The sequence below is a fragment of the Rhamphochromis sp. 'chilingali' genome (assembly GCF_963969265.1).
Source record: "Rhamphochromis sp. 'chilingali' genome assembly, chromosome: 19".
NCBI classification, from domain to species: domain Eukaryota; kingdom Metazoa; phylum Chordata; class Actinopteri; order Cichliformes; family Cichlidae; genus Rhamphochromis; species Rhamphochromis sp. 'chilingali'.
Genome location: NC_137946.1, coordinates 22,853,725 through 22,881,327, shown reverse-complemented (window position 1 = coordinate 22,881,327; position 27,603 = coordinate 22,853,725). Strand labels below are relative to the sequence as shown.

The window sequence follows — 27,603 nt, the reverse complement described above, 5'->3', positions numbered from 1 at the left end:
GGGAAGAGTGTTTAGAGAAAACTCTGCTCCAGTGAAAATGGGCTCTTTCAATTATTCATTCAACAAAATTCTTCAGTGGGAAATGTACAGGTGCAGAGTCTTCTTATGGCAGTTTTACTAATTTTACAGATTTGTGTACAATATTCCAAAGTTCATACATATGTGAATGACTCATTAACCTTCTGAAGTGTTGGTATGTGCTTTCCAGAAGATGAATCACAAAAAGAAGCCATCATGTCAGAAAATGACCCGTTTTAGCTTTTTTGTACTGCATAAGCATCAACTGCATTATATGTTGCAGTCGGTCATAATTCAAGTGCATTTGTCTACTTTTTGTTAATTTTACACAACTGGGAATACTTGCCATGCATTGAGATCACTCTGCTTTTTCCCCCTCATTTGAAATAAGTGCAAAACAGGCATTCTCTGAACTGTATATAATATTTATTATCAGGGAAATAATTTCACTTCCCAAGAAAAGACATAATTTTTACAGAGCTTGTCTTTCAAAAATGTGCAGCTATGTTCTTATGAGTGCCATATACAAGGGTTTTCCAAGGTGGAGGGTGTTGAGAGTGAGTAGGATTGATGCTGCTTGGAAAGAGGTCCAGGGCAGCAGGAGGCTAAGGCTTCTTCTGTGACTGTGTGCAGACATACTCAGCCAGAAAGATGTGCCATTTAGGCTTTTAAGATGTCATTCATTCCAGATTCTCCTAAATAGAATCTAGAATTTCCAAAAACCTTAACTTTCCAGGAATTAAGAAAAAAAAACATTTTCAAACCATTTACAACCATGTATTTTATATGAATTAAATTTTAAACAAGGTATCTTGACAGGATTTCGTTATCATACAAATCATTACATTTTCACTATCCCTAAGGGGCAATGCAACCAATAAGCATTGTATAAATATGAAAAATGCTCAAACTTGTTTTACAAGGTTTAGAGAAAAATGGGTTTTGCCATTTTTACATTGGAATATAGAAGTATAAAAATATATGAAACAAAAAAGTGCTGTGAAGTACAAACACACATCCAAACTGTGCTTTGGAAATGCATTGCTATCTGGCCAACATGCACCCACTTCCCACACTCATACTCAGATACATCATGTGTTACAGCACTATTATTAAGATTTGTTTTTAAAATCTGAGTTATCTTTATATGTCTACAGCTGATGTGGATAGAATAACTTTGTTTATTATTGTATATATTTTTTTAAATACTAGCCATGTCTAGATTGTGGTTATGGTCAAATACTGTACCATACTTTTAATATAGTTACTGTGTACTGTACTGTATCATGAGCATTATATTAAACAGGAGAAGGGAAATAAATTACAGGGAGAACAGATAAAACAAATGCACCAAGCCGCTTTTTTTTCTTTTTTCTTTTTCTTTTTTTTAAGTACAAGTATATTGTAGTCGGTGTTGTTAATAGTGTGAACTGTGCTGACCTGAGATGTTTGACTTTTGGTCTGATACAAGGTATTATTAGCCTCTTAATCACATGACCTTTTGTATTTGTGTGTTTTTGTGTTAGTGGTGGTGTGGACTAAGCTGTGTTTAGCTAATTATTGGTACAAAAATCTCGTATACATTTGCTGAAACATTATAGCAAAAACACCCTGCAAAGGAACATCAACTACATTCATCAAGACATGTTTACATTTTGGCAAAAACAAATACTTATTCTCCGATTAATAGCATAAGATCAAAGTGATCAAGTGACATTGTTGAATAGATTATTTACATTACATCTGCTTTTGCATTCTCTCTTTCCATGTTACAATATAAATGCTATTGAAAATCTTTTTTGTTTTTTTTTTGTTGTGTAGAAAGTTCTTAAGTATTTATTAATATGTATTAATATGTTTCAATTTCTGATTAACAATATATATGTTTGCTATATACATATATAAATATGCTTTTGGAACATGTTCCCAAATTTTTTGTTGAACTCCTCAGAGATTCACACCAACAATCATTTTCTAGTAGATCCCTCTAAAAGTGACCCAAAAAGAGAGCAAGAGAGAGAGAGATAGAAAGCTATATTAAAACAACAAAGACGACAAATTTTGTGACATAATCACCATAACCATTGAACAAAAATACAATATTTCACTTACAATGCACAGTTTTCAATCTTAAGAAAGCAGTGTGAAATTGACTATTTTGATAATTAACATATATAAATACCAGAGCTGAAAGCTCACTTGAATCTGCACAGTGTGTCTAACTTGTTTGTGAGCTGTTGGAGAGTGACTATAATGGTTAAGTAAATTATTTCTAGAAAAGAAAATTGTATTTTTAATAACACCACAAGTAACTATTAAGACATTTTTTTAATAAACCTGTAAACATTATGTATATGTATTTGTGAAATGAATTAAACACAAAAACTGAGTGAATATTTGGGTAATTAGAAAAAAAAAAGATTTACTTCTACACAGAGCATGCAGTGGGTCATAACTGTTCTTGGCCACACTTTGATTAAACATTAACATATTAATGCTTAGAGTATTCACTCATGCCTTAAGACTCAAAATGAATATCACTCCAGAGGACTTCAGCAATATGCGCAAGATTGTGTTTTAGGTAAATATCTGAAGTTAGCTTTCCCCTCTTCCACTATATTTAACAATGTTTATGTAGGTACAATTTCACATGTGAGGCTTTGCTACTCTCTTTTTTTTTTTTACCTCTAGTTTTGTTTTTGTTTTTTAACAGAGCAATTTGATGATCTAAATAGTATAGAGCTACAGGAAAGGGACTTTGGAACTGGTGTATCGCTGCCCTAGGTTTGTTTTAAATTGAAATTGAAATATATAGTGTAAAAAGATCAATAAGGTTTCTCTTAAAACACTCCCATGAGCACCAGATGTTAGAAGAACTATTGAGCCTCTATGGCTTATAACAACTTTTGTGCATAATCAGTTGTTCCACATAAATTCCACCTTCTGGGCAGTACTGTTAGCAAGTATTTTGTCATTGTTCTAAATTCATTGTGTATTGACAGCTGTATATTTTGTGATTGTCAACATATTTTTCAATGTAAAAACAATACATGGTAATTTTATACCCATATATAGTATACAAGTCTAGCTTGGGATTAAGATGAATAAATAAACACATTTGAGTCAAAGAAACAGAGAAACAAAAAAGTCAAAATAAATATTCAAATCGTGGTGTCAGTTGCTACTATAATGACATAATGCTTGTATATTTATGAATTCTATTCTTTCCATCGAACACAGGCACCCATTTAATTTCACTGACTGTTTTTTTTTTGTACAAAACAAGAGACGAAGAAACAATCATTATATCATCAAGCAATTTAAAGCAAACCCATGTAACAACGATAAACAGATAAGAAACAAATTAAAGGAAAAACAATGAAGTCACTGATCACTGAAGTGATCAAGTGGGGAGAACCGGTGGCTTTGTTTTGCCGATAGTGGCATTTTGTGGGAAGGTGGTCCAAAAACCTACCAACCAATAAACCAAACAGAGATTTTGGTTATTACATTAGAATACAACTAAGAGAATATGTTTTGGATTAATTTTCCATCTCTTCAGCAGAGTTCCACAAAATTGGGGAATGAATGTGAAAATGCACTGAATTGATTTTTGTGACACATGGTGGCCCAGCACCATCTTAATAGATTATATGTTGGATTATCCTTTAATTTGTCATGCATCTGTTAAAATAAATCTCATTTAAGTGAATAACAGGAATAATATTGTTTGTTCCCTTAGCTGTCTGACACAGTGGATAGCACCCAACAATCATAATAAACTCACTGTATTTTCTTTTAACATGCAACTCTTACTCAATCAATCTGGAATGTTTTGGTAATTTCCCCATTTTCAATGATTTTTCAAATAACAAAATCCTAAAAAAAGTATATTTCAGGCCCCCGTGTCCCATATAAACATGACATTTTGATATAATTGAGACAGAAAGCCCTATTAACCTGAAACTTGCTTCAAGTACTTTGAATTAGTATCGGTAAAAGTAAATGGTCATTATAAAGTGTCAGCTTATCCATTCATATCTCATTTATATAACAGTTTGGCAATTACTGTTTAGTTTAAATCTAAAGTAATAAAAACATAAGAAACGCAAACATTTTAAATAACGGAAAGATCCACACATCCCATAATACATAAAATGTTAAACAAATACTCAGGAACAGGCACCTTATGTTTGTAATCTCTAGTGTAAGGTTTTCACGTGTAAGCCAGCAAATGTTCTTTTCCAAGTTATGACAGATCCAGTCCGTAATTTACCGATTCAGTCTAGCAATTACAAGATCACATGGATAGAAAACAAACAAGACACAAAGACAAAATTAGCAACATATTTGCTGTTTGGTCTTGCCCTCATGAATGTCCTTTTTATTAAAAACATTTTTTTTATCCTAATTAACGTAATAAAGCCAGTAAACAACATTAAAGAAAGAAAATACAGTTGGAAAGATCATCCGTGACCATTTGTCAATAGAGTTTACATCAGACAAGTCAGGGATGGTGATTTTTAGCTGTGAAGCACGCCTCCGTAGTCTGCTTTTCTTTTGAGTCATGTGACGCTCCAATGCATTTCGGCCAAAATTGTGCCTGGCCAGCCCTGCTTTGCGATACTGTAGGGCTGAGCTGTCATATGTCAACATGGTATTCCGTGGGTCATTGAGACCCAGAGCCAGCTCTGAAACACCCATATCGTTCTTAATATCCAGGGTGCCCAAAAGGATGTTTTCATGTGGGTCCATCTGCCCAGTAAAAGAGTAAAGTTTGTTAGATTCAAGTTTATGTAGTGTTGGGTTTATTTTTGAGACATTGGCATTGACATTAGCACAAAACTCATTTGAAATCACCTGCACATCATTTTCAGATACCTTATTTTTTTGATCAAGTCCAATTGCTGCATCATCCACAAAGATTGGTTCCCACAATGACTCATGGCCATCCATATCACGTTGTTTCATTCTTGCATACAGCGTGTCATCTCTGCCAACTACATTCCCCACCAGCCACTGCAAGCACATTCAAACAAAACAATATTGCTGTGGTTCAGTTGATGGACTGGATTAAAAAAAATTGTTACTGTTACATTTTGCAGTTTATGAAATAATTATCTTCTAGTGCAGCGGTCCCCAACCCCCGGGCCTCGGACCGGTACCGGTCTGTGAGTCGTTTGGTACCGGGCCGCGAGAGTTGAGGCTCAGGTGTGAAATGTATGGTTTTCAGGGTTTTTATCGGTTTTCAGCGTTATTTTGTTATCGTTTTTATCGTTAACTCTGTTTTCCTGGGTCTTTTCACGTGTGTTATGAATAAATCTTCTTTTTTTCGGTACCGGTACTAGTTTTATTTTGTTGTATTTATCCGCGACACCTTAAAGGCCGGTCCGTGAAAATATTGTCGGGCATAAACCGGTCCGTGGCGCAAAAAGGTTGGGAACCGCTGTTCTAGTGTTTCCATTTCAAATTCCATGTAGACATAACCTAAATGGTTAACAGAACAGAATTCCTAAATTGCTATATAGACTGTGCACTCTTTGAAATAGGTCAAAGGATATAAATGCAGTTATTTTTCTATTTGGTTTTCTTTGGCATTTTGCCTTGAGTATTTCAGCAGTCCAGGTGCAGCCATGTTATGGTGATCATTTGCATTTTGTCAAGGCGAAAAGCCATCTGTCTCCGAGACCCTCCTCTTTTTCACGAGTCATTTTGGCTTCCAAACACGGGCTACAACAATCCTACTAAGCTGCTTTAACAGTGAATGTTGTTAATTATTATTCTGGACTCTTTAGACAATCTGAATAATCCATTTTCACTGTAAATGCGATTTCATGCATTTTCATGCATGTAGAGGTAAAACATCAGATGTGGTTTGCCTATGTATTCAAATATATGTTTCTAGTTTTTAATTGTTTATGTAAACATTTTTCTGAAAACCATACTAATTCTCAATAAGGGCCCCATTATACCTGTCCTCTTGTGGTGGCAGAGCAGCATTATACAACAACGTTGACGTCAATTTGACACCAAGTTGCAATAATTCTGTTGCAAGCCACCCTTTTGCCAATTGTGTAACCCGGGACATTGTACTACTGCTGCCAATGCTGGGTTGAAGACACAAGGATCACATTGGTTCTTATCACCATTTTATTGATGAAGGCCAGAGATTTGCAGACTATACAAAGTGAGATGTTGCAGCAGTTTGAAAAGATGAGACTTTGTGGGGAAAAAAAAAACTTAGCAATTTTTTGACTTCCAGTTTTGGCTTCTTATTATCTAAGTGCCAACACCTATCGTTCACGAGAATACTGTAGTGGGTACCTTACCTCAGGCGAGCATAAATGGATGTGGCTGTGTGAAGATGTCAACTATGTTGTGCAAAGTGACCAATGCAGTGAGTATACTGGACTCAACAAGTCCTTTCTAAATGCTCGTAGGCAGGTAGATGACCAAACTACAGGGACAAGCTAAGCTATTAGATAGTTACCTTGTTTGGATCCATTCTCATCTTTTCATTGTTGGCCATAGCTGTCTTCTCCGCTGCCTTTTTCTGACGCTGAGGGCCCCGGCCAAAGAAGATGTAGTTTACTAGGGCATACTCCAGCAAAGCCAGGAAAACAAAGACGAAGCAGCCCATCAGGTACATATCTATGGCCTTGACATATGGGATTTTGGGGAGCGTTTCTCTCAGGTGAGTGTTAATGGTAGTCATGGTCAGCACAGTGGTAATACCTTAACCACAAAAAACACAAAAAAAGATATTGAGAAATTCAGTAGTCAGATTTAAAACTGCAATTTTGCCCTTTGACCTCAAGATCAAGGTCAGAGGTCCAGTTTTCAGAAAATCTTGTCAATCTGATAACTCAAGAAAGAAGTCATACCATAGAGAAATCTACGACAAATCTTGGACAAGTCTGAGTCCCGGCCTGTGAGTCTAAGGTCAAGGTCAGAGGTATACTTCTCTGAAAATCTTATCAATGCAATAACTCATGAATGTGGCGATGTAGGATTTTCAAATTGATGCCATACGGGAATCAACTAATAATCTCAAATGAGTTCAAATCTAAGTGACCTTGAACCTCAATGACAAAGTCAGAAGTCAACTTTTCTAAAAACCTCACGAGTACAATAATTCAAGAAGGAAGGAATATTAATAATGTTGTGAAAGTAAGGCCTTCACATATAAGGTGAAGGCCTTACTGTATAATATTGGGAAGTGTAAAATTTTCTTAATAATAGTGACCAAATAAAAGGAAATAAAATTGAAAAAAGACTGAGATTGTGGAAAATAGATTTCTTGCAAATAGCAGAGCAACTCAATAATATGTACTCTTTTTTAAAAATGTCAGTAAGAGGGACAAATATAGAAATGTGTGAGGAAGCTTATGTTCTGACAGTTGTGTTCACCTATCAGAAAAATGGAAAGCTGTTGTAGAGTTTTATAGAGAAAACAAAGAATGATTTCCAGAAGCATCCTTTGTTTCAGCAGGGTTGGATAAGTCTGTGGGAGAATGTGCACTGCTGGTTTTTTGTGGAATGCAGCTGGTGTGTTGGGTTGTCCAAGACGGACAACGGTTTGTTCAGTGACTTGCTGCGCACCATTGGCTGAAATGCCTCCAAATGCTGGCTGCTGATTCGATTGATTAGGTGACCTTGATCAGTGAAAGTAAAGGGTTTGCCCCATGATTTTAAAAATATGCTTTAGAAGAAGAACCTGAAGTGGAGTATTTTGAAATTCAAATGTCAACCTTGATCTTGTTCATTAGTGGAGAACTCCTATTGAGAAAGACAGTTTTTCCAAAGCCTTCCCAAGCAAACTGTCAGACTATGCATATCAATGTGTTGAGAATTTGCTTATTATGCACGGCACACAAACCCCTGCAAGAGTTATTACATGGCAATTTTTCCCTTTTTTTTGTAATTTTTAACACAATGTTCGCTCTTGGATGTACATGTGTTGGGCTTACATTAGCACTGTTCTATTCATATAAAGGAAATGAGAAATGGTAAGAGAAGCCAGATTCTAATGCTTATATGAGAACTTACTAAAATGGTTAAATTACAGTGCTTACGTGTCCTCCTACATATGCCTCATTCATTGAAAAAACAGCAGTACTATTTCAATTCTAGTGAACAATTGGAACAAAATTTCTAAAGTAGTGAGTAACATATAAATAAATTAGAATACATTAATTTAACAACCATTAAAATGCTGCATTTAAATTAAATTACAATAAGAACGACAACAAAAAATAACATCAAGTACTATAAAAGTGCAAACTCTGCTGAGGCAGCTCACTCATTTCATTTTAATGGAGTAGTATTGTGTTTTGTATATCAGGATTATCTTTGTTTGGCCAAGTTTGTGCACACAAACACTGCATATTCAGTGTATATTTATCAGAATCAGAATCAGAATCAGAATACTTTATTGATCCCTGGGGGAAATAATTTTTTGTTACAGTGCTCCATTTTAAACCAACATTAAGACAAGACAGACAATACGCTAACTAAGAATAGTACAATATATACATATATATACATGCATACATACATAAGTCACTTATAAATAAATATTTGGAAAAGAAACGTGTAGTTGTAGCAGCAAACAGTGTGTTAAGTGGATGCGTTGTACAGGGAGATGGCCACAGGCAGGAATGATTTCCTGTGTCGTTCAGTGGTGCTTTTCGGTAATCTCAGTCTCTATTTAGTTAATTTAGTTAATTTTGTTGTTGTTTTTAACGTACTTGTTGTACAGTAAAAATTGGTTAAGGGCAGCACGACGTGTGTTTACTTTGATTACACAAACATTATGTAGGAGTAGGTAATAAACAATGGGTACTACTCTGTATATAAGTGGTCATGAGTAACTTTATTATATATTACACTACAGTATATTTCTAACTAACTATGCAGTTCATTTTCTTTCTCTTGCCAATACTTTCTTTAAAGATTTAACACATTTTGGGGTAAACCTGAAAGAAAGGAAGATGTGAAATGTAAAACTGAGATCAGGGGTCAAATGGCATGACCTTACAATATTCTGTAATAATAATAATAATAATAATAATGGATACTTTATTGATCCCCATGGGGAAATTACTTGTTTTTCTCTGCATTTGACCCATTCACTCAGTGAAGCAGTGGGCAGCCCACTAAGCAGGCGCCCGGGGAGCAGTGTGTAGGGACGGTACCTTGCTCAGGGGTACCTCAGGGTAGCCGTTAAGTGGATTCGAACCGCCGACCTTCCGATCATGGGGCGACCACTTTACCTACTGAGCTATCCCTGCCCCATGTAGGGCCATGATATCCTGTCTCTCAAATGAAAATACCATGAAAATTTTTTAAGATGGCGCCGGTGAGGTCGGTGAGGTCGGCTGCCGTCACGACTGCTCCGACCACTTTTTCTTTGTCTTTGTTTGTCTTTGTTTTTTAAGTTAGTTTTCAGCGTTTCTAAATCGGCAAAATCATCACCATTGGGTACATTAGGTATGACAGTGACACTCTTGTTTCTATTGGTATACAATATACTCACAATTCGAAGTTTTTAACTCCGGATCCGAGCTGGCCGAGTGAGATCTCGAGGGAGAACAAAGGGAAGCGGCGGCGGCCTAGAGGGAACAGGCTGAGAGCTCGTGCACACCGCACACCTCTGCCTAGCATCCTGCTCGCCAACGTCCAGTCACTGGAGAACAAGCTTGACGACCTCAGGGCCAGGATAAAGTTCCAGAGAGACATTCGGGACTGCAATCTCCTCTGCTTCACCGAGACATGGCTGAACCCAGCGGTGCTGGACCACGCCATCCAGCCGGCCGAGTTCTTCTCGGTTCACCGCATGGACAGGACACGGGACTCAGGGAAGTCAAGGGGAGGCGGCGTGTGTTTAATGGTGAACAACAACTGGTGCAACAGTGCGAACGTTGTTCCTCTCACACGCTCCTGCACACCAAATCTGGAACTACTGTCCATCATGTGTCGTCCTTTTTATCTACCTCGGGAATTTACATCGGTCATTGTAAGTGCCGTTTATATTCCACCACAAGCGGACACGGTCACCGCCTTATGCGAGCTGCATGAGGCACTCACACAGCACCAGACACAACACCGGGACGCTGCGCTTATTGTGACGGGGGACTTTAATAGCGCCAACCTCAAACGCGCAGCGCCGAACTTTTATCAACACATCACCTGCCCCACCAGGGGTGAAAGGACACTGGACCACTGCTACACTACGGTCAAGGACGGCTACAAGGCACAATCCCGCCCCCCGTTTGGCAAATCTGATCACGCCGCCATCTTCCTCATGCCAAAATACAAACAAAGGCTGAAACAGGAAGTTCCGGTTCAGAGGAAGGTCGCGCGCTGGACGGATCAATCGGTGGCCACGTTACAGGACGCACTCGATGACGCAGACTGGGGCATGTTCAGAAACAGCTCAGACGATGACGTCAACGTGTTTACGGAAGCGGTTGTGGGATTCATCGGGAAACTAGCGGATGATACCGTGGAGACAAAGACTATCACAACGTTTCCCAACCAGAAGCCGTGGGTGGATAAAACCATCCGCGACGCTCTGAGATCCCGCACCGCTGCCTACAACACGGGACTCATGACGGGGGACATGGACCCGTACAAAGCCGCGTCATATAACGTGCGGAGGGCGGTGAAAGAGGCGAAGCAGCGCTACGGGAGGAAACTAGAGTCACAACTCCAACAGAGTGACTCTAGGAGCCTGTGGCGGGGACTAAGGACAATAACGGACTATAAAGCACCAACAACCGGTATGACGAACGCGGCCGTGACTCTGGCAGACGAGCTGAACACTTTCTATGCTCGCTTCGAGGCTGCAGCTAAGGTCTCCAACAATGCTAGTGTTAGCGGCGCTAACGGCTGCAGACAGGAAGATACTGCCAGCACCGGAAACGTGCTCGTCATCTCCGAGCATGAAGTAAGGAGAGCCTTCAAGAGAGTGAACACCAGGAAAGCAGCAGGACCAGACGGCATCCCAGGTCGTATCCTAAGAGACTGCGCATACCAGCTAGCTCCTGTGTTCACTGAGATATTCAACATCTCTTTATCTCAGTCGGTGATCCCCACATGCTTCAAAGAGTCCATCATTGTTCCTGTCCCGAAGAAACCCCACCCTGCTTCTCTCAATGACTATCGCCCTGTAGCCCTCACCTCAGTAGTGATGAAGTGCTTTGAACGCCTGGTCAGAGACTTCATCATTTCTTCACTACCAGACACACTGGACCCACTACAGTTTGCTTACCGTCCAAATCGTTCCACAGACGATGCCATCTCTCATCTCCTCCACACATCACTCACTCACTTGGACACTAGAAGGGGGAATTATGTTAAAATGCTTTTCATAGACTACAGCTCTGCATTTAACACCATAATTCCCTCCACACTCACCACCAAGCTGGAGCATCTGGGACTCAGCTCATCTATGTGTCAGTGGATCTCCAACTTCCTAACTGGCAGACCACAGGCAGTAAGGATGGGCGGACATGTCTCAGCCTCCACCACTCTCAGCACTGGAGCCCCCCAGGGGTGTGTTCTGAGCCCCCTGCTGTACTCTTTGTACACATATGACTGTGTGGCCACTACCAGCTCCACCACCATCATCAAGTTTGCTGACGACACCGTCGTGGTGGGCCTGATCTCTGATAACAACGAGACGGCCTACCTGAAGGAGATTAGGAATCTGGAGAACTGGTGCCAGAGGAACAACCTCCTTCTAAACGTCAGTAAGACAAAGGAGCTGATAGTGGACTTCAGCACTAAGCAGGAGAGGAACTACCAGACCCCTGTCATCAACGAGTGCCCAGTGGAGAGAGTGGACAGCTTCAAATACCTCGGAGTTCACATCACGCAGGACCTGTCATGGTCCTGTCACATCAACACCGTGGTGAAAAAGGCCCGTCAGCGTCTGTACCACCTCAGACGCTTGAGAGACTTCCAACTGCCCTCCAAGGTGCTCAGGAACTTTTACTCCTGCACCATAGAGAGCATCCTGACGGGAAACATCTTAACCTGGTTCGGGAACAGCACCATGCAGGACAGACGAGCTCTACAGAGGGTTGTGCGGTCAGCTGAGCGCACCATCCGCTCCGAGCTCCCTGACCTGCACTCAATCTACAGCAGGCGGTGCTGGACCAAGGCCAGGAAGATCGTGAAGGACCTCAGCCATCCCAACAACAGACTGTTCTCTCTGTTGAGGTCAGGAAAGCGATTCCGCTCCCTGAAGACCAACACAGAGAGACTGAGGAGGAGCTTCTTCCCGCAGGCGATACGGTCTCTCAATCACACCACCACACAGTACTGACCCACACATATAGTTCTTACACACACTGGACTTTCTGGACTTTGTTTTTGCACAACACTGGTCACTATATTCTTCATTTCCGGTTAATACTTGTACAGCTGCTGTTATTGTGTATATATTTATTTATATTTATATTTCTTCATACATTCTTATATAGTTCTATATTGTGTATTGTGTATTTTGTTGTACAGTTATTTTATTTTCAACTTTAATTTATATATTTTATCTTATTCTTCCCAGTTAAATTTACCCTTCATTCTAATTTGTGTTGTACAGTTATTTCATTTTTAACCTTAATTTATATTTTATTCCTTCCTAGTTAAATTTACCCTTTTTAATTTTTCATATTTATTTCCTATCTTATTCATAGCCTTTTCCTTTTTTGTTTTCTTTAGGTCACGAGCAGTTGTCCAAGCATTTCACTACATATCGTACTGTGTATGACTGTGTACGTGACAAATAAAATTTGAATTTGAATTTGAAAATTAGACACTGTTCATATTTTTGCAAGTGAGGAAACCCAGTGGTTCAGGGGGTTGGGACGCTCATCTTGTAACCGGAAGGTTACCAATTCGATCCCCAGCTCTGTCTGTTTTGGTCGTTGTGTCCTTGGGCAAGACATTTCACCTACTGCCTACTGGTGTTGGCCAGAAGGGCTGATGGTGCGATATGGCAGCCTCGCTTCTGTCAGTCTGCCCCAGGGCAGCTGTGGCTACAACTGTAGCTTGCCTCCACTAGTGTGTGAATGTGAGAGTGAATCAATATTGGAATTGTAAAGCGCTTTGAGGGTTTCGAAAAGCACTATATAAATGCAATCCATTATTATTATTATTATTATCATTATTATTATTATTATTAATGCATCACATTCAAAATGAGCAGCATTATAGACTTACTTTACTTTTTTTATATATTTAATTTGATTTTTATAGCATTTAAATTGTGCTAGTCATTGCATCCAGGCTTTAAGAAACATTTTTTCAGAGCATCCCAAGAGTTCTAGCCAATTAATATAAATTAATACTGGTCAAAATAGGATTCAAACAATTTTCCCAAGCTGTTGTGATAAGAGCTTAACAATAACAACAGATTTTTGCACATAGTGATCATGTGACATAGCCCTTACAAGTCCATTTTAATGCCTGAAAGGAGGTCAGGATAAAGTAGATTCTGAATCTAGTATGGCGAAGGAGGTGGCCAAACATTTCCCAACTCTGACCTGCCTCTATTATAAAACATTAACTTTTTTCATTAAATCCCATGCATGCCTTCCCCTGCACCACTACATATAGCCCAGTCGTCAATCAGCAAAATTGCCTTGTTGACAAAAAGGAGGGGTTGGGTAGAAATATAGATTAAGCTGAATGAATGGAATTCGGTAAAAAGAAGACAGTGAACCACTGATAAACACAGAGTAGCTCGTTACAAATCTCCCAGGCAACATGGGATTTACATAATCAAGAATGACTGGAGGAAATTGCGGCTCCCCAAAAAAGAACAGACGGTTTCTGGTTTAAAAGTAGAAACAAATCAGCCTAGTCAACCATCATTATAGTTCTATGATTTAACCCTATACTTGATTAATATTTGACCCACTAACACCCACAATACTTGCAAAAGATACAGTAACAGTGTGGTTTATGTGTAAAGTTCAAAAAGTTCACAAAATCGAGGAAATAAGCAACTAGAGATAAAATGAGAAAAGATGAACAAGAGAATGTAAGATGCATGCTCTTCATTTTTGTATTTAGTACAACCAGCACACAGGTTGGGCAAGCTTTCAACTACATATTCCCCTTTTATTGGCCTATTTATTGTTTTATGAACCTTACCTAGAGCCACTCTGGCAGCAGAGGCATCGTAGTTGATCCAGAAGGAGACCCAGGAAAGGATGGTGATGAGAATAGAAGGCATGTATGTCTGTAGGATGAAGTAACCAATGTTTCTCTTCAGCTTAAAACTCAGAGACAGACGAGGGTAAGAACCTTTGGAGAAAGGAGAATAATAATTAAAAATAATGTTTAAAAAAGAGAAAATGTCACGGTCTGTGGAGAAGAAATGCTGGTGTGTGTGGTGGACCCAGGTGCGAACGCAAGTGAGTAGACGGGAGTGAACTTAAACTGAAAGCGAGCCTTTATTATGGCTGATGACATAGAGTTCAAACAAAGCAGAAATACCGTGACCAAACTAAACTATAACTAAACTGGGAAACTGATACTGTGATAAACTATAAAGACTCAGAAAACTATGACGATGACTGCAAAGACTGGCCGTGAAAACATGGAGGGTGGGAACACAGATGACGCGACACAGACTGAAAGAAACACAAAGACTAAATACACATAAGGGATGATCAAGGGAAGTGGAAACACATAAGGGGGAACAGCTGATACACATGGACCTAATGACAGGACAGGGAAAGCGAAACTACATACACTGACATTAGACACAGACTTTCAAAGTAAAACAGGAAACATGGAGATTAGACGTGACCTGAACTTAACCACACAGACATGACGCATGACAGGTAGATGCACGAACCAGGGAGACTGAGTACAGGAGGAGATGACATAAACAACTAAGAAACAAAGGGCTAAGCAGCACCCTAGAAATTAACTAGACGAACTAAGCTAGAGCATAAATGAATACAAAAGATACATAAAACTCAACACTGGGTCGCACAACCCAGGACCATGGCAGAAAAGATGTGAAATGCCAAAGATATCAGGTGTGTGGCAAAAAATATGAACACAATCATCAGTAATCAGGATCAGTTTGAACCAAGTAATTTAAATTTGTTCTTTCCAATATCACTGACTGATGAGCAACTGTTTTTTACTACCTTCCTTAAAAAAAAGGTCATGGCACACACTCAAAATAAAGCTTAAAAATCTGAAGGCTGAAACATGCTTCATTAGGAAAACAGGGGTTTGTGACCATGTTGATCACGTGGTTCTGTCAATGACAGTGGTGTTCTGTCAGGCCAGAGGAAAAATCTCTGCAATTCTTGACTAAAATTTGTTTTGTGGTATCCAGAGGATAAAGTCTAACTTTCGTGATCTTGTGACTTTTGTTCTATGAAGATGAATGAGGACAAATCCAGGTTATTCCTGTATAGCCTGTTATTTGAAATGTCAGCATATATGTGATAGAAACAAATACAAATTTGGTATACAATAAAGTCTTACTACAATTGTCCAACTACAACACATTTCTTTGAGGGTTTTTTTTTTCAATTACAGAGTTTTTCAAATTAGCACTATAATTATGACAGTTTTATAACCAAGCTGTATCCAGTGAATGTTTGACACCAGGGGAATTCCCCCATTTCTATATTGGGTAATAAAATCCAGCACACTTCAGGTAGACACTTGGGTAAAGTTTCTTGCATACTAATAGTATACCAATACACAACAACACACATACATACACGCACAAGCAGTGTGTGCAGACAAAACAAGCTTTCATTGGTGCAGCTGCAACATTCATATTGAATTTACGTTACGCTATCATTCAGTGCAGCGGCTTTAACTAATCACCAAAAAAATCACTGTCCTGCTCACAAATGCTTGTTTGCATGACAAAATCATGAATATGAAAAACTTGAACATATGAATATTTCATTATATCAGGCAGTGTTCTCTTTTGTTTGTTGTTAAAATGTCATGGTATCATCTGCCTCCGAAGACAATGATTCATTCAAAGATCTGTATGCCTGTTTGTTTTCATGATGTTTAGGATTTCTGGAAATTATTTTTTCATATATATAAGTTGAAACAGTGAAAAAAGTCAGTACTGATAAAGTATGAAACATCTAAACTATTTTATGAATATACAGAGACACTGAGAGATATAATAATGAAGTAAAATTACTAGTAATAATAGTAACAATGATAATGAATCATGATTTTTATGATGCGTTACCTGTGGAGAAGACAACATTCTTGGAAATGAGCTTATGATCCACAATGGAGAACTGGGGAAGTTCGATCTTGTCTACTCCTGTCACAGCATTATCTCCTCCTCGCCAGTAGAATTCAATGTCATCTGTAGTGTAACCATCTGCGAGACAGTACAAGCAACAAGAATAACTGATTGACAATAAGGTCTACACACTATATCTGTTCACGATCTATCCCATGTCGTTCTTGTATATTTAATTAGTAATGATTAGGTTTGCATTTGTTACCAGTTTACAGTCTTTTGACTTTAGATGCAGTCACTGGGCTTTGGTTTACTGATGAAAAATTCATGGCAGTCCGCAAGGAAAAACTCTTTTATTCATTTGAATTTTTTTTTTTTGTAAAAGCATGTGCATTTTAAATATGCTTCCTATTCCTATTTGCTTCCTTCTCCTCAAAAGGCCTGCATAGTGTATATATGGTTTGAAATGTTTCTAAGTTGTGGGTTTGTTTACCTGTTATTATTTTCTAGTCAAAACAATCGACTTTTGTGCTCTTAACACTCCTTGAACCACACATATAACAGTTCGCAATACTGCAACCTTGGAAGAATGAATGCTGGTCATTAATTTTTGTGTAACTAACATATTAATTCTGTTAGTTACACAAGTAAAGCTCAGTAGTGCAATTACTGTGTGTTAAAATCTTATTCAAAGCCATCTCAACATGAAGATACCCTTACTATTTAGATCTCTCACTACTGTGCACTTCGCAATAACTGCAATGTGGCAAAATATTTATATGTGAACTAACGGTTGTGAGTGTGAGAGGAGATGACCTGAGAGATAGCTAGGATCATAGCTAAAATGAAAACCTAGACCTTCTGTGGCTGATTACCAAGACTACGTGAAGTACCTTCTTAAGGTCTACTAGAACATGGACAATCACTACTGTGACACCACAGCAACTTTGATCACTGAGATGCTTGGCTACAAGATAAACAGCCACAAAAGGCAGTACCCTCCATCAAGATAAAGGCAGCATGGAGGAAGATTAGCCAACTATTGGTGCTGCTAATATAACAAATGGATGCATAAGAAGTAAGCTGCCCATACCTGAGGCCTTAGAAATTGTCAAGCAAAGTCTCACAGCTATGGCCAGCTGCTTGAACCTGAGAGACTGAAGCCAGGTGGCAACAAAGAGAGGGAAAGTAGTCAGAACTGAGGGGATTGTACTACCAGAAGGCAACACTACAAACAACGAAGACAGCTACAAGTACCTGCAAATTCCACAGGCAAATGGGAACCATCAAGAGGCCGCTAGGAAATCTGCAATCATCAAGTTCTTGCAGAGAGTAAGGAAAGTCCTGAGAAGAACAACATCTAGGCAATCAACACCTATGTCCTTCTAGTTGATAATAATATCGTGCTGTGATAATAAGCTGGCCAAAAGAGGAGATAGAAGCCACTGACGGCAAGAAAAGAAACTTCCCTATTATGCAGGGATGGTTTCACCCCAAATCCAGCACCTTGAGACAGTACACTAAGTGTAAGGAAGGTGGGCTAGGACTAGTGAATGTCAGAACCAGAGGTGGGACCAAGTCATTGTTTTGCAAGTCTCAAGTAAGTCTCAAGTCTTTATCCTCAAGTCTCAAGTCAAGTCTCAAGTAATGTCAGGCAAGTCAGAGTCGAGTCTCAAGTCACTGGTGTAAAAGTCCGAGTCAAGTCACAAGTCTGAAACTTTGAATTTCAAGTCCTTTCGAGTCTTTAAAAAAAAAACGAAAAAATAATGTTGCAGTTATGCTAAATGTAAATATTAGACCATGTAATTTTAAAATCTGTGTTTTTCTCAACACATGACAAAATAGTGAACTTAGAAAATATACACAAATTGTGAAATTGCACCTCTTTAAAATGCAGCTCAATTAAACCTAGCTCCAAGAATAATTTTCACCGACAGTTCTGAGATACGCTGCATGTTATTCTTGGATGCGGTTGTAGGACCAGCTTTAAAATCGCATGACAAAAATATCATACACATTAAAAAGAACTGCATCACCAACGTAGCCTGGACAACATTTGCTAGTTAGATGAAGTCAGCTATCTCATTGTAGCATATTTATATGCATATTTATAATCATACGGTTCTTGGAGTGAGTGCATACACTCGTGAAGTTTAGTAACTTCAGGTCACTGCAACAAGTCCAGGTACAGTTTACCGACGGATGGGTACAGGACCTTGAAATGCACCGTGTAGAACGAAAGACCATCGTACGTATCATAAGTTTACCAGTCTCACAAATTGTCGTCATAAATACACATTCGTTAACCGTTTATTAATAGGACCTTTGAGCTCAACGGTAATTAATTAGTAGTGGAAATCATTTCTGGTAGCATCACAGAAATGTAGCAGTGACAACAATATTGTATGCTGTAATCGTACTGGGCAATTAGTGATACAAAAAACCTGTTTTATCCTGTGAATAAAAGTATGTTTTTGTTAATGTACCATAATAACAGAAGCGAAACACAATATTGTGTCAGGACAATTCACTATTTATGCACAATAAACACAGGAGCATAGCGCGACAATTTCTGTTCAGCGCCAGACTTGCTTGTAACCTATATCACCAATTATGTTATGAAAATGACGTATTAACTACTAAAAAATACTGACCTTCGTGTAAATGCTTGGAGCAGACTAACCTGTGAGCTGGAGTGTTCTGGGACGTTATATTTGATCTTTGAATGGCTGCAATCCAGGCCATCCGTCGCGTCTTTGTTACTTCGGAAACATGGCTTGAACAATTTCTCTTCAACGACGTAATCCGATAACAACCGATCTCTTTACCCGTCGGCTTCCCGTGGCTGTCATGCGACCGGCTATTGCAGTTAATAATACAACGGCTTCTTGACATTTTTGTGTTTCTTTTTATCGCTGTGTGACTGATTTCAATTGAAAGCCTGCGTGCGCTAGTACCGCTTGCCACGAGTTCCCAGAATCCTTTGTGGTTCTACCCGTGAATGACGTCACATTTTCAATCTCTATATAATATGCATGTTAAATTTTATATTTTGGGTAAAATATCAAGTCTTTTCAAGTAAACCGGTTCAAGTCCAATTCAAGTCCCAAGTCATTGGTGTAAAAGTCCAAGTCAAGTCACAAGTCTCAGAACATTTTTTCAAGTCAAGTCTAAAGTCATAAAATTAATGACTCGAGTCTGACTCGAGTCCAAGTCATGTGACTCGAGTCCACACCTCTGGTCAGAACCAAGAATGGGACACCCAAATCCAAGATGGCCACAACTGACCGTGTGCTTAGTGAATACCTCAGGCAGAAGAAACCCAAGAAAGAAGAGGAGCAAGAGTAGGAAATATCATGGAAGGACAGGCCCCTGCACTGCATGCACCACTGACAGGTGGAAGAAGTGGCTGATATTAAGAAAACCTATCAATGGTTAGACAAAGGTGGACTGAAAGACAGCTCACAGGCACTAATGATGGCAGCACAGGAACAAGTTCTAAGCAGAAGTTCGATGGAGGCTTATCTGTCTGCTTTTTATTTTTATTTATTTACTTATTGTAATTTTTTTTTTGTTAATGTGTATGTGACTTTCGGTCATTCTTCTATAACAAAAAGTTTCCAAAGAAGGAATGGTAAAATGACTTCCTCAGTACAGGTGCCAGAAAAGAAAAAAATCCTCATGGAGTGAAGTGTATAAGGAAATTATATTAGTTGAGATGACTGAAATGAAGTCAGGACTGGTCAGGGGCAGACAGAAATAATTTTAGTTTGGATGAATTTTTTAAGCGACAAAAAATCCAAAAGTACTAGCTTATTACGTGTAGAAATGGATCCTGGTGTAGAAAGTAATATTAAATAAATTCTAACAACAGCTTATCAAGCTTAAACGTGCTGCTGTTGTTTAGCCGCTGGTTCCCTCTTTCTGGTGCAAAGTGGGCCAAAAACAAACAAGAGAGACGGACTCGCGACAGAAAAGCCGATCAGCTGATCATTGATCAGTTTCATGATTGAAGTAGCAGCAGGAGAGCGAGGGAGAGGGAAGAGGCAGTCGCTCCATATATCGGTTGTTATGCTTAACGTTGGAATGCTTTACAAACATTCAGAGATGAACTTACACACTTGCTTTACTTCTCTCTGGGATAACTTTCTCTGAGATGAAATGCTGGTTTGGTAGCGACAGGTCTCGCACGCCACAGCCGCTCTATCACGTGACGCATACTGCTCTGACGTGCTACGGTTATGAGCCGAGTTACGCCATGTCGCAAGTTTTGTGAGGCGTTTTTGTGATAATTTTTATTTCTCTCCGATATCCGATCAAATTAGATTAAACAAGACTGTTGCAAATAATTAAATTTTTGCTTGATGCATAAAGTTAAAATATTAAAACTAATAAAACAAATTTTAAAACAAGACTTTTTCATTTAAATACATTTTATATGATCGATTATGCAGAAAAAATAGAATTGGGCTGAAAGGTCTATTGCTTTATTACGTATTCAGGTTGTGTATCATGTTTTTTAAAAGTAACTAATTACTTTTGAAAATAAGTAATCTGTAAAGTAACTGGATTACTTTCTTGGAGAAATAATCAGTAATTATTTACTAATTACTATTTTCAAGTAACTTGACCAACACTGATGACAGCCAATGAGTGCGAAGGATATCTTTGACTTGTAGAAGACCTGGTAGTAAATACATGAGAGGGTTACCTAGACAACAAGAGTCTTTCTGAGCCATGTGCTTATGGTGAATTGACAATATGAGGTCATAGCAGTAATTATCAATCTGTGTTGTGGACACACTCAGGGGGGAACAGAGCTACTGCATGACTGAAGTGGATGACTGAATGGGGGCATGTTAGGAAAAACAAACTGTCAACAAACAAGGACTACACACACCTCTGTACTGTAATAGCATAGATGAGTAGAAGTTTGACCCAGTGCTCTTATAACTTAGTTTTTAGTTACCTAAGAACTTTAACCCTTAGACTGACTTTGCAATTTTATTTTACTGAAGTTTTTGTGTCAAAGTGTTTAGCACATTCAGATTGTCTTAATTCCCATCCCATATGAAATTAACTGCAAGGAATATAGTAAGAGACACAAAATAAATAATTAGTTGAGAGTATATCTATTAATTACAAAATGGTGAAATAAGAAACTTGGCTTTGTAACTATTAACTGGCACAAGATTACAGAACTTAGATAAAAAAAAACAATAAGTTTTAAATAATAATAAAACACGGGGTGACGATATCTATTTTACACTAGCACAAAACCTTCTCTTATGGATTCCAATGTCAGAGAGCACCGCCAGACCAAAAGTAAATGAAATTGTTCACGATAACATCAGAGGAGATAGCAATACAATACTAAAGCTATTTAACTGGGACTCTGGCATATCTCCCTGACCAAATCTGACTCCAGGCATTTTTATCAAGCTTATGAAATAATGTCTCAGTTGATTTGTTTTAATGGGCAAAGAAGGATTTTGGAAGGAGATAAAACACTGGCTTTGATATTGCTATGGGCAGAAGATAATCAGGGATAATAAAAAAAGTGTTTTTTTATATACTTATTATAAAAGAATACCAAGTTCTAATACATATATTAAATACCACTGGCATGCAAGGTCATGATAAAGCATTATGAATCAAAACAATCATGTTATTCTTCACATCTATACTTTTTTTCTAAATATATTGTAAATAAAACTTGTAAACACATTTGGCATTTGCAAACATTTGAAATAAGAATACTTTGAAATACAGTATGCTGTGACTCCCTAAATTTTGACTGTTTATTGAAAATTATTAAAGTCACCAAGCAAGTCCTTTGGATTATTTTTTCCCCACAGTTTATCAGACGAAATGCATATCAACTTAATACATATTAATAGACATTCTGTGATGCGTAAACACATGTGTCCACATACACATTCACAAACATCACCATCACTCTCACACAAAAATCGATACTTGAAATCCATCCCCCGACAAATGCCTGCTTCACGCATAGCCCAGTGAAGCTGAGAAGAATACTCAACTCTAAATATGTCTGCAACTAACTTTGATTTTACAAAGTTCAAAGCGACTTTAATGTTATTCCTAGTAATTAAAAAATATCTTTAAAGTTTTGCAGTATACAGCAAGCTGCAGCTCACTTGGATGCCTGGACAGGGGCGGAACATCTAAAGATAAGATAAATAAATAAGCCATGCAAGCCCACGTGTGGAAACCATTCACACCCCAGAGAATGTCTGCAGTTTCCAAAATGGGCTCTGATAAGCAGTGATGGCAACAGCGAGATAGAGTGGAAGTGGCTGTCCATATGATGGGGATCACTGGTGCAGAAAATATAACTATAACTTGACAGAGATGCTGTAATGAAATGATAGTTTCATAGTGAGCACATATCGACTGAAACATCTAATGTAATGTGCCTTTTACTTTCCCCTCAGTACATGTAAAAGTTATCGAATACGTACATAGCTGTCTTAATTACTTTGTTTCATTTTATGGCTTTTAAAACAGCTTTGCTGAAATGACCAATTTTGTCGTCTTGTGTAGAGCCATACATTTTGTAAAGTTACTACACTACAAGTTTGTAAAGCTGCTACACGAAGATGCTTCTTGGCTAGTGTTCAATGTTTAACGGCTGACTGATCCTAATCTTGGTATGATTTATTGAAAAGGTTCACAGCTACTGTTGTTATGAAGTCAGTGTTGTATCTTTTGATCAAATCAGTTTTCTTTTGAAGGTAGGGCTATACAGCAGCATATAGACTGTATATTACTGTAACAGCGACACTGAGCATTATAAATAATGTAGGAATGGCATTTTCAAATGCAAGAAAATCCTTCAATAATAGTCTAGGTGTGAAATTTTGTATACTAATACAAACTTTTGTACCATAGGATCTGAGTTGATCTGAATTGAAGCATGATTAATACTTTGAGATTTGTGTGCACGGTAACAGATTAATTAACTTTAACAGTTTTACATCTCGCTATGCTGATAAAGTGTCCACTGTTCCAAAACCTTATTTACTTGTTATGGAGCACTTTTGCCATAGCATGAATAAAAGCTGGTAAATCAGCGGTTTTACATTTGCCTCTAAGTCACATAAAGTTCAATTTGAAAATAGAATGGCTAATGGAGCGATACATACAGAGTAAGAAAGAAACACTTGTGGTGGAACTTTGAGAAAGGAAAAAAACACTGATGAATTTATAAAGGAGATAGATGGATGGAAACCAGTAGTCTACCCTTTTATATTAGCACTGGGAGTCCTTTAAACCTTTTAAGTGTGCATGTGTTTTCAGAGGTTTTGTCTATTGGGTATGTTTTAGTGGCTATGATAATTACACATACATAATCTATATGATGGATGCTCACAGCCACAGTTAGTAATATCCAGCTAGTTTCTTAAGAGAAAGAAAACACTCCAACCACATTAAAAGAGAAGGATGTGCGCTTGTGGTACTAATGACTGGACATATTGTGAGGTGAGCTCATATGTACACCACTAATGCTCCACTCCTCTCCATCTTCCTCTCAGTTGTTTACCATCATTCTCTGAACTCAGACAATTTGTTCAACTGGACACTACAAAGCAGGGGGTTACATTTGCAGTAAAAATATACATGAAGTTCCCATTTAGATTTTATTATAGTATTTTTTCTTGTCTGTCCCCTTGGCATGACAAACTATATATAGATGATATGTGGCAGTTGTGTGCATTTGTGTATGCAAACAGCAACAAGGACCTGCCATGATCCACTTCTATTCGAATATCACATGAGTGGCTAACAATACTCATACTGGCTATACCCACAAAGGTATAATTCGTATAAATACCAGGTAACAAACTGGTAGATAAACTTCTTCTACATAACATGGAAGCTCCACACATATGAGCAAAGCTCAAAAGGGTATTGAAACAACAAAATGTCAAAGGACCAGGAACTGGCGGGTAAAGCAGCAAATAGATAATAGACAGTGAGACAATATGAAGCCTCTTAACAATAATGAGCACCTTGAAGCAACTGTTATTGTAATTTGGTGCTATATAAATAAAGCTCAATTGAAACGAACAAGTGCTGATGAGCCCTTTCCATTGTAGGAATAAGACCCATACCATCAACGCTTTCAATGTCAAAATAGATATTGGCTTAAATAATAAAGTGGCCACAAGAGTTGGTATGGCAGTAACATCAATACAAACAAACTTCTGAGGGCACTGATGGTTCCATCTAAAGTCCAGCACCATGAGACTCCACCAGCCATGAAAAGAAGGATGGTGAGGATTAGTGAGTGTCAGTGCCAAGATCCAGTTGTGAGAGCCAATACATATTCCTGATGTATTCAGAACATTTCTGAATACATTAGGAAGATGGGTATTGGGGATGAACTGCTATGAGAGTGCCTTAGGCAGCAGAAGATGTATAGTATGTTGACAAGATGGCGCTGGAGTGACAGCAGCCTTTCCAAGTAGCTCTGCAACACCGCACCTTTTTTGTTAACTTTAACTTTTTTAGACTAGGCTTTTCAAACTTTTTTTCACCTTCGGTGCAATAGACTCAATACTTGAAATGTGCAATTCACTTGTATTTTTATTTTTATTCCTATTTATTCTATTTATCCCCTTCGTATATTTTATTTATATTGTCTCTGTATTTATATATGTGTGTGTGTGTGTGTGTGTGTGTATATATATATATATATATATATATATATATATATATATATATATATATATATATATATATATATATATATATATATTCTGTAACTCTGTAACTTCTGTCGGTGCTGTGCTTTTTTGGAAATCGAATTTCCCAGAGGAACCCACCCGAGGGATTAATAAAGTTCTATCTAATCTAATCTAATCTAGTAATGAAGAGGAGGAGTAAAATCTATGGGATACAAGCCCCTCCATGCAATGTATGCATCATCAGCAGATAAAGGAAGTGACTGAGATCAAGAAATCCTATCATTGGCCACAGAATGCAGTCCTGAAGAACAGCTTGAGAGCAGGCCCTTAACATTAGATCCATAAAGGTAGGATTCTACCAGAGAAGAATTATGAAAAGGTGCCCTGGAGACTGTTAAGCACATAGTAGCAGTGTTAAGGTTGCAAGCTGGAAAGACATACACTGAAAGGCATAACGATGTACTGAAGATATAGCACATGTCGTACATACATGTGCCACATATGAATTCAAAGTACTTATGGAAGAGTTCCAAAATTTTTGAAAGAACAGAGCTTCGAACTAACCAACCAGACATGGGCGTGGCTGACATGGGGCTAATTATAACTGTGAGATCTAGCAGTTCTACAGTAACATAGGAAAGATGGAGTATGAGAACACTGAGAACTATCAGAGGCTGCTGGACCAGCTGGAGTAGAAATTGAAAGTAAAGCTGCCCAAAAGTAAAATGAGTATTGGGGGTTTAACTCGAGTATTTGCGAAAGGGGGGGGGGGGGGGGGGGGGGATAAATGCAGCAATCAGTTTACTTTCTAAGCAATAACTAAATGACAACAATGACAAAAACTGACAAAACATGCATGATACATTTAAAATGTTTTCTTCCATTCTACTTCCCTTTATTACCCCTTTCCTCAAATAAATCACCCCATTTATTTATTTATTTATTTACTTACAAATGTGTGTATGTATTTATTTATTTTTATTTATACAGTTTCCACTTCAGAATATGCCTTGATGTATTTTGTAACTATTTAACTGAATACAGAAAGCTTGATTTTAATTATTTTCTTATTGGTATTTATTCTGTCAATTTATTTTTTGTTCTATAAATGTCTTTCAGAATGGATACAGAATATATCCATAACTGAAATGCAGTTATGGAGCTTTATATGCCTATCATGAACCAAGCAAACATTATGGTACGAACAATGTGGTTTGTGTATAATAATCATGGATTACTACAACAATACTCTCACAGATACTTTTGTAGCAGGCTGCTAGATTACAAATAGCGTGTTTCATTTGAACAGTTTGTAAAGCAGCTGTGAAGCTGCATGAACCCTTAGCCATGAGTACAGAAAGTAAAGTTCCAGTCAAAATAAAATCATCTGACATGACAGTCATCGTAAAACTATGATAATCTTAATAACAGATAACTGTTACAAGAAGCATATTTGCATTACTGTTTTGTGTTAAAATCCATGTATTGTGTGATCCTGATGTCCTTTAAACCTTCATGCTATAATTCCCTTCATACATTAACACCAGATTTATGCCTTTCAGGGTGTAATGCACTTTAGCAGCATTGCAGGCATTCAGATGTATTTATCATTATTCACCATTAGTTCTTATTAAAGCTAAATTTCAACCACTTTTGTTTGGAGGTAAATTAAATTTCTTTGTGAATGAGTGGCACAGTCACTCATTTTACTTTAACTTTACTTTACTATTAAAGTACAAAGGAAGAACACGGGCTAAAAGGGACAAATTTAAATTGCTAGACATAAACCTAGAATTTTAAACTGTTAAACTGAGTCGACATATTAATTCAACTCTGATAAGAAAACACATTAATAAAAAAAAAAGAATGAATCAATTACTTACAACTTTCTATCTCAAGTGTGCAGTTTTGCTCATCCAGTGGATACCTTCTCAGGTCCATCATACAAGCAGCAGTGGTAGTTATCCTGAAAAGAAATCACAGCAAAATTAGAGAGCAAACTCTATTTTTTAACAGGGTAACTACAGCAGGGACTAGACAAAGATATATAATATAGATGCTGTTAGTTGTGAGAATCAACTTTTTGTTTTGTTTTGTTTTGTTTTTCTTTTAATTGCCTCATTTTATTTACTTTTAATTTATTTTCTAAACAGTTTTGATGACCATTTGCTAGCTGCATGGCACTGAGTAACTGAACAAAATCCAAATCTTGTAAAAATAAAATAATACATAAATAAATAACCCTAAATTATTATTATTTTTTTTTTTAAAGACTGGAACGGTGGTAGTGGTGTTACTTCGGTAGCACATATACTAAAATTGGAACGATACAGAGAAGATTAGCATGGCCCCTGCGCAAGGATGACACGCAAATTCGTGGGAACTCCACTGGGCATTATAGGTGAATAGCTAATCCTTATGTCCCAATTCTAGCTTTGTTTGGATAATCCTGTGGGTTCTCTGTTAGGTTTCACCTGGGATATGAATCACTGTGGGGTTTATTCTCTGTGAGACAGTGGTGACAGCAGCAGAAGAGAGAGATATACTGTAAAAGTCAAAATGAATGTAATAATGCCTTAAAATGCCATATGGGATCAAATTAACCTTATT

The 27,603-nt window shown here is 37.9% G+C and overlaps 1 protein-coding gene across 2 annotated transcripts in view; it reads right to left on the bottom strand.

Annotated features, from left to right (window-relative positions):
- Positions 1 to 523: 523 nt before the first annotated feature.
- gabrb2b (gamma-aminobutyric acid type A receptor subunit beta2b) overlaps positions 524 to 27,603 on the bottom strand; it is a 67,294-nt gene continuing 40,214 nt past the window's right edge. For both annotated transcript variants that reach the window (XM_080867578.1, XM_080867579.1), the window contains exons 5-10: positions 26,877 to 26,959; positions 16,277 to 16,414; positions 14,185 to 14,337; positions 6,509 to 6,753; positions 4,900 to 5,037; positions 524 to 4,773 (exon numbers count right to left, since the gene is read on the bottom strand). In XM_080867578.1, coding sequence (XP_080723704.1) covers positions 4,426 to 4,773; positions 4,900 to 5,037; positions 6,509 to 6,753; positions 14,185 to 14,337; positions 16,277 to 16,414; positions 26,877 to 26,959 — 1,105 coding nt within the window. In that variant the 3' untranslated portion in view covers positions 524 to 4,425. The remainder of the gene's footprint in view (positions 4,774 to 4,899; positions 5,038 to 6,508; positions 6,754 to 14,184; positions 14,338 to 16,276; positions 16,415 to 26,876; positions 26,960 to 27,603) is intronic.